The sequence below is a fragment of the Chrysemys picta genome, chromosome 7, assembly GCF_011386835.1.
Source record: "Chrysemys picta bellii isolate R12L10 chromosome 7, ASM1138683v2, whole genome shotgun sequence".
Taxonomy (NCBI): Eukaryota; Metazoa; Chordata; order Testudines; family Emydidae; genus Chrysemys; species Chrysemys picta.
Window position 1 is genome coordinate 10,274,241 of NC_088797.1, and position 14,328 is coordinate 10,288,568.

A 14,328-nucleotide genomic window follows, 5' to 3' on the forward strand; every position below is an offset into this window, starting at 1 on the left:
CAAAGGGTATACTAAGTACCATTAACCCATTTTTAAAGGTAGTTTTACCTCTTACACTCATGGTTTATGTGAAATGCTGCCTATGTCTACGTTCTGTCATTTGATTAGCTCCATAGCTACCAAATCAATTATTTGTTTCCCATGTTTATTGTAGGCTGATGCTTCTGGATCTCCTCCTTAAATCTGGAAAATCACTCACCTCCAAAGTTGTAGCGTAGCATCATTTAGGTGCATCACATTAAATCAGGTATCAACTGTACATTAAAATATGAAAGCTGAGTCAAAAATCATTTATCGAAGAACAACAAAACAGTGGTGTGTTTTCAATGCACAGATCCTCGAGCACATGCCCTTGCTAAATAACATACACATTACAGCAGGACTGAATTGAAGGCAGAAGCCCTGTCTTGACTTGCATTAGGAGATAGAATTGTCTCTGAAGTGCTACAGCAAGACTGATGAGGAAATAAATAGGATGGCTGTACTTCCGGGGCGACTAAAAAGTTGCAGACACCTTGATGGTCTGAAGTGATGCGTGGTGATCACACAACCAGAACCACCATAATCTACTCCAACGCAGACAGGGACTGTTTCTCTGGTCTACTAAGGCCATTTTACGCAAATGAGGCAGGTGGAGCGTTCTGTTTTGCAGGGGTGGAAATCCTGTACCAGCTGCCCCAACCCCACTGCAAGGGGAACAGGAAGGCGGCATGAAGTAGAGCTCTCAGCTACACCCAATATTTCACTGGGAGCTTCCAAAGGGGGATGACAACTAACTTGTACTGGTGTCAGACAGCTTTGAATCGGGGAAATGCAACCTGCTATCAGGGCTCCCCCTTCTCCATTCCATCCAAGCTCCACCCAGAAGAAATGGTGGAGCATCAAGACCACAATGTTCCTCTCCTGGGGGTCTATGACAGTGCATGGAAAGGTATTTGTTGAAGAGGCCAAGGTATTTCCCATCCCCTCTAACTTTAACACACTTTGCTTTAATACAGCAGAACACAACTTGTCTCAGAACAGCAGAGCAGCAGAAAAGGAATTGATTGTTGGAAGATGAATGGCTCCCTTTTTCTCCTTCTGGGTCTGTATACACAACTGGTGGCAGACAAGTGTGAGAAACTCACACAAACTATAGGAATTCTTACCATAGTCATTGACAAGTTGCATGGTGTTTCATAAAAATCACACTCTACATATATCTGACAAGTTTAAGAAGACCCTTGGGGGCACGTACCTAGCAAATGCCTTGATGTTAGCGTCAAGAAAATTCCCCGTTATTCAGGTCACATCAGCTAAGAATCTGCTGGAAACTTGCGTTAGGGAGCTCTTAGTGTATGAACCATGGAGTTTCCTTAGAAATATATAAAAGTGTGTACTCTTTTATGGACCTACTTTTAGGGAACTTTGCTAATTTTGTCTGTGATATACGTAATAGCAGTTTACATGGAATAAAAATTGAAGACCAAAGTGACAAAAATAATGCTATAATATTAAAATAAATCAAATGATATACTGCCATTATTCTGATACAGAATTTTTACACAGCAATATTAATACATGTACATGATAAGAAGTCAGGCAGCCCATTAGAATAGATTTTAGGGTTTCTTTTTAAATATAAACTACATTTTAATACATCATTTCAGATGAGCAGCACGTTTTACGCCAGATTAAGTAACAAGTCGTTCTTCTCTTTGAACACTAAAACAACATAGAATTCTTTGAACACTTTTTACACTTAGATGCTTTGGTTTAATGTGACAGTTTTAAAAAATGTAAAAGCTACACCTATTGGTTAAACTGTTAATGTAGTGATGCACCTAACCTACAAATACTATAATAATTACAATAAAGGTACCAAATTTAATCTAAATACACTTATTTTGGCAGTCATCTTATGCTTTGCGCTATACTTCTGTACAACCCCCCCCCCCACACACACACATCACATTTTTAATCAACTTATTCAAGTATAAAAATATTGGCCAAGAGTTACCAAGCGACGAGTGATTTTGGAAGCTTCCATTTCTGGGCCCTGTCGTTGGGACATTTTAAAGGGGCATGATTTCCAGAAAGTGCTATGAAATTGCCAATCACTCCCCTTTAAGATATCTCAGTTTGGGCATCCAAAAATGGAGGCATCTGATATCAGTAGTCCCTTTTGAAAGTCTTGGCCATAACACCACAGTATCGCAATGTTTGTTTTCAACGTTTACGAGGCAAGAACGTATGTTAAAGAATTTCCTCTGGCAAATAACTTGTTCATCACAATAACAAGGAAAAATGTAAATACATGAAGTGCCTGTTTATGGTTAAGAACTGTTCCTGCTAAAAAAAGACATCTTCGTTTCTGAACTCTGGTAAACATTTGAATCTGCTAGGAGATATCCGTAGGCAAGCCAAGTTAGGCAGACATGGGCAGGTGTGATGCATTCTTCTCCCAAGAAACGGGACCTGGAAGCAAGTATTGAAAAGGTCAGAAGTGACGAGAGGCAGCAGCGTCAGCAGCAGGTAGCAATAGTACCCATTGGTATGCTGAGATGGAGGCAGTGACACGATGTCATCTTTTCCTCCAATTTTATAAATAGGTCTATTGTAAAAATGCATTAACCGTAGTCATCAGGTCCCTGTTTTTCCATCTGTACTTCACACTGGTGTCTGCATGCAGTGATCTAGATGGACTCCTGCCTTCATGACTCTTTGCTCTGTACTGCCATTACAAAGCAGCCACAAAGCAGCATAACTGGCCATAAGAAGATCACCCAACTGGAGAAGAATTACCTGATGGCATACAGCTCACATAATGGCTTCTATGTGTCACCCCTGCTTCTGCCCCCACTATTCCCTGTGCCCAGCAATTCCTGGCTTCTGTAATGGCTTGCTGGCCTTAACAGTGCTCTAAATTATGTCCAGAGAACAGATAGATCAGGATTGGAGGAGCTCAATGGAAAACTTAAAAGCCACCTTTGTGCACAATTTCAAGTTGTGCTGTGCTTTTCTTGGTGTGTATATCTATATTAAACTGACAAAAACCCAGCATTAAAAAAAAAATGTTGCTTGTGCCATCTTAACTCACTTCCCTTGTGCATATGCATTATGATACAGTGTTTGGTTACATGATAACATACTCTTTTTCCACAGGATCCCTGCCTTATTCAGATCTAGCAAGTATCTACTCAGCATGTATGAAATACGATTTTGCTAAGGCTCGCAATTTGGCCAAATTTGGGCATATTTTCATGGGGACAGCAAAAGGTACATCCCTGAGACAAAGGCCCTGCTCATAAGCCTGGGGCAGTGGCGGCTCCAGGCACCAGCGCTCCAAGCGCGTGCCTGGGGCGGCAAGCCGTGGGGGACGCCCTGCCGGTCCCTGCAAGGGCGACAGTCAGGCAGCATGCCTGCGGGAGGTCCGCCGGTCCCGTGGATTCGGCGGCGGGTACGCCCCTGGTCTGGGGACACTCAGCTTTCCAAGAAAAGATCACTAGATTTTTATTATTTTTTTTTTTTTAAACAAAACACATTTCCCCCCAGACTTATTCTTGGAAACAGCTGAAACATTTTGGCTGAAGCCTTCCAAAAAGCTCAGCTCGAGGCAGACACCTGGCCTGGGAAATTTCAGCCCAAGTACTTGAAGTTTGACAAAGCTACAAGCAATTGAAAACAGGGTCTTACAAAGGGAAGTGTCAGGCAATGTTAATCATAGGCAGTGCTACTAGCCAGGCCTAGAATACAGATCTGTAGATTTAGAACGTAGGAACATCTTTTCCTTCCAGTTCTATTATTTCACAAAATTAAATGAAAGTAATTGGACTCTTTTCTGCCATAAAGCTCAAATATGTCCGTTGCATAAATTACAATCTAATATTCCTATTCTAGAAGTGCTCAGAGGGCTGGCCAGATACATATGAAGACATTGGGGGAGGATTCTCCTCTTACTTACACCAGTTTTATCTTAGTGTAACTCCTAACTTATTTATATCAGCGGGAAAGGAGATTCAGACCCAGCGCCTGTGACCCAAAGAACCTGCAGCCTAAGAAATCCTGTTATGTGTCTCTTATGTGTTACAGAAAAAGCCTTGTCTTGGAATTGTTCTCTGCTATGACCTAGAGGTGTGTGTGAAAAAGAATGGGATTAATTTAAATGTAGAGTGAGTGAAACTCTCCAAAACGATGATACAAACGTATTCCTCGGTCTAAAAACTGAGCAACTCTCAAAACAGGTACTTACCACGTGATACTCTCATACTATCCAGAACCTAACCGTGGGCCCAATTCCACAAGTGCAATCTCCAGTGAAGTCAAAGGGAGTTTCATTTCCACATAGGACAGATTCAAACCCAAGGAAACCACCACTTGTATCCTCGCATGCTTGTCACTAAAACGGCACATTGCACTTGGCAGTGGCCAATAAGGACAGAGGCAAGGGGAATGTGGCCAAGTAGCTAAAAAATTTATTAAAAAGTTGAAAAAATACATACAAAGCAGCTTAAAGGCACCTGTCTTGGCAGCAGTCAGTGACTGCGGGGAGGGCAATGTTCACCCTGAACTCTAGTGGTCTCCCCCAGTTTGACACTCAAACCCAAGCAATTTAAATGTCCTGAGGGGACCACACAATTTCAAGGCCTAACCAAGCAATGTCTGTCAAGGAACCCCCAGTGTGGGGAAATCCCCAGCTGGCAAAGGACCAGCATACATGGCTCCCATGCTTTCCCCGATGCCGACTGAGGAGAGGGGGAGGGTGAGTGGAGTGCAGTGCTCTCAGACTATGCCCAGTTGGCATATGGTCTCTGGGGAGCTTTTGCCAGTCAGCACAAGTTAGAGCAGGCCCTGTTCTAACCAGAGCTGGGGCAGAGCATCAGGGAGCCGTGTCATCTGCTTCCCTTTCCCCCCTTTATTAGGCTGCCTTGTGTCAGGGGCTGCAGCCACCCTTTGCTAGGCACTTCTCTAGGCTAGGCAGAGCCAGTTTTTCCCCACAGCTCAGTAAGGAAGCAGGCAATGGATCAGCAACTCTCTCCTCCTTCCACCTGCAACATAGCAGGCAGCCAGCAGGGGAACTGCTTACCAGCTGCAGTCGGGAAGGAAGAGCAGCTGCTCAGAGCACAACTGGCTCACACCAGAGCTGCTGCTGACGCTGTAGGAGGAGTGGGATGCAGTTGGGAAGGCAGCGTCCACCGCTGCCTCCTCCAAGCCATGGGGCTTGATTCAAACACTTCAATTTAGGAAAAATTACAAGGGGCAGCTCAGGGAGCACGTTTTTTATCCACAATCACGACATTTTCCACCTCATACAATTGACCTTAAGGGCCACAATTTAGTGTTAAGGGCCACAGATTGCACGGCATTGCCCTAGATAGACAGTGACTGATGCACTACAGAGAGAGATTTGACAGGACACAGGATGTACATATCTGGGTTGAGCCTTAGTGAAACAACGGTTGCTGTACAATAGGTATAGAAATAATAGTTTACTCATTTTATACATGGAAAAGTATGTTGGGGTGTGTGGGGAGATTAGTGTTTAATTTGGGAGGAAGGACTGATTAAGGCAATAGCCTAATACAGGGGTCGGCAAACCTTTCAGAAGTGGTGTGTCGAGCCTTCATTTATTCACTCGAATTTAAGGTTTCGTGTGCCGGTAATACATTTTAACGTTTTTAGAAGGTCTCTTTTTGTAAGTCTATAATATAGAACTAAACTATTGTTGTATGTAAAGTAAATAAGGTGTTTAAAATGTTTAAGAAGCTTCATTTAAAATTAAATTAAAATGCAGAGCGAAAGAAGCTCTGATGGCCTGGGCCCTGCGAGTGAAGGATCCCGCTCCAGGGGCCCCAAAAAACTCTTGTGGGGGCCCCTGCGAGGCCCGGGGCAAATTGCCCCACTTGCCCCCCCCCTGGGCGGCCCTGCAGGTCTGCACTAAAAAGTTACATCAACCCAGCTACATCACTCAGGGGTGTGAAAAATCCACATCCCTGAGTGATATAGTTAATCCCCCGTATAGACAGCACTAGGACAATAGAAGAATTCTTCCATCAATGACATTACCACTTCTTTGGAGGTGGATGCACTACAGCCATGGGAGAACCCCTCCCATCGCTGTAGTGAGTGTCTACACTTAAGCGTGGACGTAGCCTAAGGAGCAGTTTTCTGCAGTAAGTGAAATGCTTTTAGTGGTCTCAGAACAGTTGTTCACAGTCAGGAGTCCACCACACAAACTCAGCATGTGTTATTTAACACAGGTGAGAGTTTCCACCCAAGTGAGCACAAGGCTAATCTTTCATGAAGACTAAATTGCCTCGCAATGTAGGTTAGTCTTTGCAGAGCGCATTTAAATTCAATGGCAAAACAGTGTGGGAAAGTATAAACTGAAGGGGTGTGGTTTGTACCTGACCTGCAGACAAATGAAATGTTTCAATATTCAACAGTACTGGTCTCTCAATCCTCACACACAAAATATTTAAAGGAGAGGAAAGAGACCTTGAGGAACACCTCCCCCTCTTTATCTTTGAAAATATTTAATTTCACAGAGTACAGTAAGTCAGCTTTGCTTTCTATCTGTCAAGTACAGTAGCCTGGTCAAGAGCATAAGTTTAAAATTAACCTTGTAAAAGTTGTAAACTTCAGTGACTAACTAAACCAGATCTGGATATTCCTCTTTATTAACTGTACCACTGTGTACACTCAGCTAAAGAATATAGTGGACATTATAAATTATTGTAATAATAATAATAAACTCATTGAACAACTAGGTCCTGATTCTCATTTACAGTGAAGATTATGTACATCCCTCTGTTAATGTAAAGGGGTCTTAAAATGGGAGTAAATGACATTACTTAGTGCAATCTGGTTCCTAATACCTTACTGGAAGATTTAAGGCTATCTTGGTACGTCTATACTTACCTCTGGGTCCGGAGGTAAGCAATCGATCTTCTGGGATCGACTTATCGCGTCTTGTCTAGACGTGATAAATTGACCCCCGAAGCGCTTGCCATCGATGCCAGTACTCCTGCTCCACGAGAGGAGTACGCGGAGTCGACGGGGGAGCCTGCCTGCCGCGTGTGGACCCGGGGTAAGTTTCAACTAAGATACTTCGACTTCAGCTATGTTACTCACATAGCTGAAGTTGCGTATCTTAGTTCGAAGTGGGGGGTTAGTGTGGACCAGCCCCGAGACCTGTATTTCCTTTCAGAAAATGAATTGCAGACACAAAGTTGTGCCTACAATCAGCTAGTCAGAGATACAACTAATTTGTACTGCACTCACAGATCTGAAATTAAGATCTTCCACACATGGCTACTTTTAGGTCACATATTTTCTTTGGCATGACCTTCAAGACCACCAAGTTTTAAAATTATCATCTCAAACCTGTTGGCAAAACCCCTTTCAAAATGAATATATGGTTCTGATTTCATTCTATGTCAATTTCTCTCCCACCAACTTCAACTAAAGGACTAAACCCTAACAAAGTTTAGCTCAATGTATATAGTTGTAAGTAGTATTTTGGGTTACGTGGATGCTGTTGACTATGCTTGGAAAAGACTTGGATCGTGCGCTTAGATTTGCAAGTAAGGTTAAGCATTGTGACAAGATATTCCAATGTGGCTTGTACTGTATAAAAATATTGGTCAGAGCTAGATGTTCAGTCATATGTTTTTGAGCATCAGTTTAGTAAAGGTAGCCTTAAATGAGAGTTCTCAAATGCAGTTTTTACTTTTTTGGAAACCAATATCATTTTAAATGGCTTTTTGTGGCATCAGTAGATCTTTAAGAGCAAGAGCACAACTGGCATTGATGTGGAATATCAGGGAATGCGCTCCAATGAATATACCAGGTGCCTACTGGGGTTGTTATTATTTGTGTGACTACTGTAGTTCTTACTCACTAGAGTAGTTCCACTGAAGCGACTGGCACTTACTTGTATTATCAAGGACTACTTGCATGAGGAAGTGCATCAAGAGTTGGGCCCTGGAACTGTGAAATACTGTTTCTATCAAATAATACAAAAGAAAAACGTACGGTACTTTTGACCTTGGGTTTTCTTCAGAATATGACAGTAATATATTTCTTTACGTATGTTCCTTCAATGCTGTTTCCATAAAGGAGCAAACTGCTGGGTATTGTAACTGACACTACAGATCCCTGCGTTTTTACCATGTATAATTTTTTTATGCAATTTGACTTACAACAAAATATATTCACATTTATTTCTGCCTTGTCAGTTTCAGTATCATAAGAACCGCCATTAGTACATACTAACTTTATTACTCAAAGGATGACATTCTTCTCCCAAGTCGCTCATTGGCGTGCACATTCGGAGGCTGCGAATCCAGAGACTAACAGCGCAGCACATGCCACCCCCACACTGTAGATCCCTGTCGCAAGCCTGAAGTTTAATAAACAGATAAATAGTATTAGGCAAACAAAAGCACTCCAAAAATAGCACAGTCCACTGCTTTTTGCTACGCTTTTATGTGGGAACCTTACAATACATTGAAAAGATTGCAAGCTACAATGGCTCATTTAACATTTATAACAACAGAATCTAGACCTGTATGTTTAAACAAGCCATGACTACGTAGGGGGGTCTGGATCAGGGCTGAAAGGTCAACTCTGCCACCAGCTACCCCCATGTATATGTGAGGGGTAAAACTGGAATTAGTCTACAACCCCCATTCAGGAAAGCTTCCCAAAATGCTGTGCTGAATAGTGATGGACTTAAACGTATGCTGATGTTCTTTCTAATTCATGGCCTGAGGTATTTGACTAAGTGTAAACGGAGTAAAGTGTGCCAAATAGATAAGTGGCCCTGTCTTGAAGAGAAGCTAATGCTGAGAAATTCATAAATGAATTTAAAGATTTTTGAATCACTTTTCCTTCTAGATTCTAATGCTAATATTTTATGGTTGAGTGCTTTTGCAAATGTAAGACTGTATTATACTTTTATCACAAAAGTCCTCTTGGAACTAGATAAAATAAAAGCTTAATCAGGGATGTTATGATTATTATCTAGACCATATTCTGCATCTAAATTAAAAGGGGTTTTTAGTATCTAAGAGAGTAGCTTGGCATAAACAGTCCACACCCAGATAGGTGTTGATGTGGAGGGGCTGTCCATTGTAAATTTCAACCATTGGTTTAAGGCATACTTGTATAAACTCAAAATGAACTAGGAATTGGTTTGTACATTTTGAAAACCAAAAATTTAAGAGCAAGTGAAACGCTGGGGTTCAGAAGTGAATTACTATACATGTTTATTCCTGTTAAAATACATTAAAAAAAAAACAAAAAAGGTTATAATGATTTTAATTATACCATTATAGGGCCAAATTCCATTATACTTGCTCAAGGGAGGAGTATCACTGAAGTAATGGGCCTCATCACATAACTAAGGTAAACTGAATCTGACCTCTTTTTCCCCTCTCCTCCTCCCCCCGCAGTATCTGACAGCAGGACTGACAGGCAAAAAAGGGTTCTGATCAATTGTCTCAAACAGGCAAACTGAGAACAGGATGCATAAGGAATCTTAATTGATCTGAGGGAGACATTACCGTCTATTGAAACAAACTCTCATTTTAGAAAAAAGTGCTTAAGTATCTTATATTGGGATTTACATGATAAATGCCATTCTATGTACTCCCCCAGGTAAATATTATGCCATTTCAAACAGCAGAACTCACATCAAAATACATATTTACTGAACAGATAGTAACTTAGAAAAAGCTCTTGGGGCTAGGGACGAGAAATGAAATAGCATATGTAGCACTCACATTAAAATATATATTTAATAAATTCAGCAGCTGTTACAAACCAACCTAAAGACATACTTACCCAAAAGACTAGTCCAACTCTAAAACTGCTGTTGGAACCTCTGAGGTAGATAATGTCTGTTTTCTAACCTTCCATAAACAACAAAATAAATCTACTGGTCAAATTCTGCACTAGTGACACTGGGATAAAGCCACAATAACGCCACTGATTCAAAATAAGTTCTTTTGGCTTTACAGCAGAGTTTAGAAGTGGTGCAACCACATGCAAAAAGTTTGAGGACAGAGTAGTCTGAGAACGCATTGGGTTTACAACTCCACTGAGGTGCACATAAACAAGACAATTTTAAAAAGGGGAGGGGCTTCCTCTTCGTTCTCCTGTTGTCCTGTGTCTGGAATTTGGTCCTTGTTTTTTGTATAAAAAATTAAATTATTAAGTCTGTCATTTGAGGCAGGGGGAGGAGGGGAAGGTGCTCACCCTACCACTGCACAGAATCATGTTTTAACTAGCTTGGCATGTCTGGGTGCTTATCAGACCCATCTTGTGCTGGTGCATTTTGAATTAATCAAACACATGCAAGTTTACAGCATTTATTGCCTTGGTCTTGTGAACGTTGTACAGCTGGCAGTGCTTTCCCGGAAGGCAGGAAAACTCATGCTGTGGTGATCTAAAATCGGCTTCTGAACATGAACAACAGGCTGTACATATGACTACCATGCTACTCTTTATGGGTCATATTCTGGCACCCATGCACACCCCAGGGAGTCCCATTCATTTCAGTGGGACTACTGGCAGAGTGAGGTGCTACTCAGTGTCAGTAAGGGTGGCAGAACCTAGCCCTGAAACACCACTGAATACATTCTAAATAATAATGACACTTAAGACATTGTGTTAGTCAATATTCCTTTTCAACCTGATCTTCAGCTATTTACTCTGTCACCCATTGAAGGTTTTCCCTCTAATAATTAAATTACCTTGTCCCAAATCCTAAAAAGGAATGGCCCCGCCATTCACTTTTTAGCTCCCCACTTTCTCTTATCTCCAACCTTTAACTTATACCAATATTCCCCATATTTGGGGCATAACGCTGTGGTTACTTAATGACAGTCCTACTCCTCAGTCCACGTTCAACTAAATTCTTGTGGAAAACCCTGGTAACTTTCTGTACGCTTTATTTGTGATTTAGTGTCTGAACCAAAGTCCATTTAAGTTAAAGGAAAGAACCTCCCTGACTTCAATAGGCTTTGGATCAAGCCCTTAAATCAGACATGCCAAACCCGTGAAAAAAAAACACCACCACAGAAATTGGGCTTGTTTTTGGCTTAATTAGCGTGAGAGTTGCTTGTTGGCTAGTTTTTGGCTTGTAGCTTCTTCTTTTTTTTTTGATCAGCTCCTGGCAAGCCGGGGGCAAAGGGGGGAAGAGAGTCAGGGGTGCACAGCGGGCCCACCACAGTCCCAGACGGCACGCCAGGGGGATCTAGTCACATAGAAAGTTGGGGTTCTTAGGGATTGCCTTGTTTTGAAATGGGATTAGCTTGAGTATGTCTTATTGTGAAAGTCAGGGTGCTTATTTACCGCAGGAAAGTTGGCACTTGTGCCTTAAATCTGCACAAGGAGTAGTATTCACAATGCTCATGCATGCTGAGTGAACACTAAAAAGAAAACCTAACAAAGCATTCACCCAGTGTATGAGTATTTCACATAACCAAAAGTACAGGGTAAAGGGATGAGTAAAAATGCACTTTGGTTTCAAGCAAATAGCATTTTATAATTCACACTTTTCTGTTCTCATCCATTTAGTCCCTGCCTACTATTCTGTTCTTCACTATTAGCTTTTTTACTGGGGTTTTTAATGTTTTAAAGGTGTAGCTAAGACTTTATTGGCAAATATTTAGACTGGACCTACAGTGTATCCGGAAATATTCTTAATGTAAAGAGATTTTCAAATTCTCAAATATTTCAAAACTTCTTCACCGTTTCTCATGTGCAAGTAAACAAGTTCTGAACCAGTCTTCCCGTTGATTAGACCAGAACCTTGGAAAACAATGAAATATCTGTTGCCATGAATACAATTTCTAAATGGTTACATTATGTACTGAAAATAGACTTTAAGATGTCCAAAGAATGTAAATGCTTAACTATTAACCTAAAGCAAACATTGAAAAAGAACAGTTTTTACTTTAAAATAATCTAACAATTTTTATTTAAACAATATTAGAAAAATTGTATTTTTCACCCCAAAAGTATATTCTAATAAAAAATAGCAATTTACAATTCGCTATCAACTCATGGTCAGTTCAGGGAAGAAAAAATAAAAAGAGCGAGAGAGACAGCAAAGCGTGTTTTCGGAACCTTTTAAAGCAGGTGCATTTCAACGGATGAATCCAATAGAATAATCTCAAAATGAATTTAAAGGACATTAAGCCTGTACAAACATTAGACATTTTTAACATTAATATTTAAACTGGGCAATCGGAGACAAGTTATAGGGGGTAGATGAATGGACAGTAGAGTTTTTAAAACTCTAAATACATTAACACACAATAAACCCTCTCTTAAATAACCATTCAAGGGATGAATAATATTGGCTTCTTAACAGAGATAGTCTTCTAATAATGCTAATTCTCTTAAGTATGATTGAGGATAGGTTTGGGAGATTGGTCCTGCTTTGAGCAGGGGGTTGGACTAGATGACTTCCTGAGGTCCCTTCCAACCCTGATATTCTATGATTCTATGAGATCTTTTAGGGACAATAGGATGTTAAATGATCAAGTTTCACTGCATATTAAATGTTTAAACTGGAAAGTACTGTGGCTAATTCTTTCAAGGGACATGCAGTCTACAAATCTCAGATATAACTTCCAGGGGAAAACTGACAGCTGTCAATCCATCTGCTGGAAATAAGCTAAAGAGCTGAAAGGAGGTGGATTTCCTTGTGAGAAAAGTGAAATCTTGTGGTAAGTTATGCAAGAAGAAAAGCAAAATCAAATGGGGGCATTAACTGTTACTGGGAATTGGCTCTGGCCCCTGCTTTTCATTTTAAGTAGTTACCAATAAAATGTCAGTTGCAACTACTGTGAACTGTCCCCCCCAGGGCCAATCCGTCTGGGCTAAAACTATCATCTCCATCCTGCAGATCTTCAGAGATCTGCGTGAGGCAGGACCGCCGGGTGGGACCCTGGGCCTGGACACAGCTTGGGGGTGAAGCTCAAACCAAGGGCAGGGATGTTCACCATTCAGAAAAGTCATTTCATCTCCCTTAGCAAAGCTCTTCCTGCCCTACAATAACTCCCCACCTGGTGCAGACCAGGCGTGGGCACCTTTGCACTGAGAAAGGCCGGTGAGTGTGCAATAACACCCGGCCAGGTGGGGGCAGAAAGGAACTTCACGGGGAACAGAATAAGGGCTCTGCTTGCTCCCGATGCAGCAGCTGCTGGCAGAACACAGTGTGGGCAGGTTTGGCACCCAGCACCCACACGGTGTAACTGGAGAGACCCCATTACCTCATAGCCCCCCAGCACATGGGACCATTCACCCCCAGAGAAACCCCCCAACACCAGGGACCACTGATCCTCAACCATCCCCAGAGACCCCCCAGGACTTGGGACTGTTCCCCACCCCCATAGAAACCCCCAATGATCCCCACAGGGATCCTCAGTACCTGGGACCACTAACATCCACAGAGACACCCCCAGCACTTGGGACTGTTCATCCCATAGGAACCCCAAACCACCCTGCAGAGACCTCCAATACCTGGGACCACTGGCACCCCCCCAAAACCCCACTAGGACCACTCACACCCAGGACACCCCCAGCACCTGGGACCATGAACCTCTCACCCTCCAGATACTCCCAGCACCTGGGACCACTAGCCCCCAACAACAGGGACCACTGATCCCCAACCATCTCCAGAGACCCCCAGGACCTGGGATCATGAACCTCTCACCCCCAGACACTCCCAGCACCTAGGACCACTCACCCCCATAGAAACCCCCCAAACACCAGGGACCACTGATGCCCAACCATCTCCAGAGACCCCCAGGACTTGGGACCGTTCCCCGCCATAGGAACCTCAAACCACCCTTCAGAGACCTCCAGTACCTGGGACCACTGGAAACCCCCCCCCAGAAACCCCCAGCCCCTGGGACCATGAACCTCCCACCCCCCAGAGACCCCCAGCACCTGGGACCACTCACCCCCTTGCCCCCCGTCCCAGGAGCCGGCTCAGTCCTGCCCCGCTCCCAGCTGAGCGCGCCTCCCCGGGAGCGCCGGGCTGCGGAGGGTCGCTCCCCCGCGGGGCCGCCGGAGCCGGGCTCTGGGCGGGCTCCCGTGTCCCCCCGGACGCCCCGCGGCTCTCACCCCGGTGATGACCGCGGCGTCCCCCGCGGAGAGCAGCAGCAGCAGGAGGGGGGCGCAGCGCATGGTGCCCGGTGCCTGGCCGCGCTGGGGCTGCGCCGGGAGCAGGGTCCGCCCCGAGGGCAGCGGCGGCGGCAGCGGCAGCTGAAGGAGCAGAGCCGGGAGCTCGGGCCGCTCCCGCCGTTATAAAGCTCGGGGCTGCCATTC

The 14,328-nt window shown here is 43.4% G+C and overlaps 1 protein-coding gene across 1 annotated transcript; it reads right to left on the reverse strand.

Moving 5' to 3' along the window:
• Positions 1-275: 275 nt before the first annotated feature.
• PROK2 (prokineticin 2) lies at positions 276-14,328 on the reverse strand. Its single transcript, XM_008179500.4, has 3 exons — positions 14,125-14,328; positions 8,258-8,383; positions 276-2,457 (listed from the first exon to the last, which is right to left on the reverse strand). The coding sequence occupies exons 1-3, from the start codon at positions 14,185-14,187 to the stop codon at positions 2,332-2,334; spliced, it is 315 nt and encodes a 104-aa protein (XP_008177722.1). The 5' UTR covers positions 14,188-14,328; the 3' UTR covers positions 276-2,331.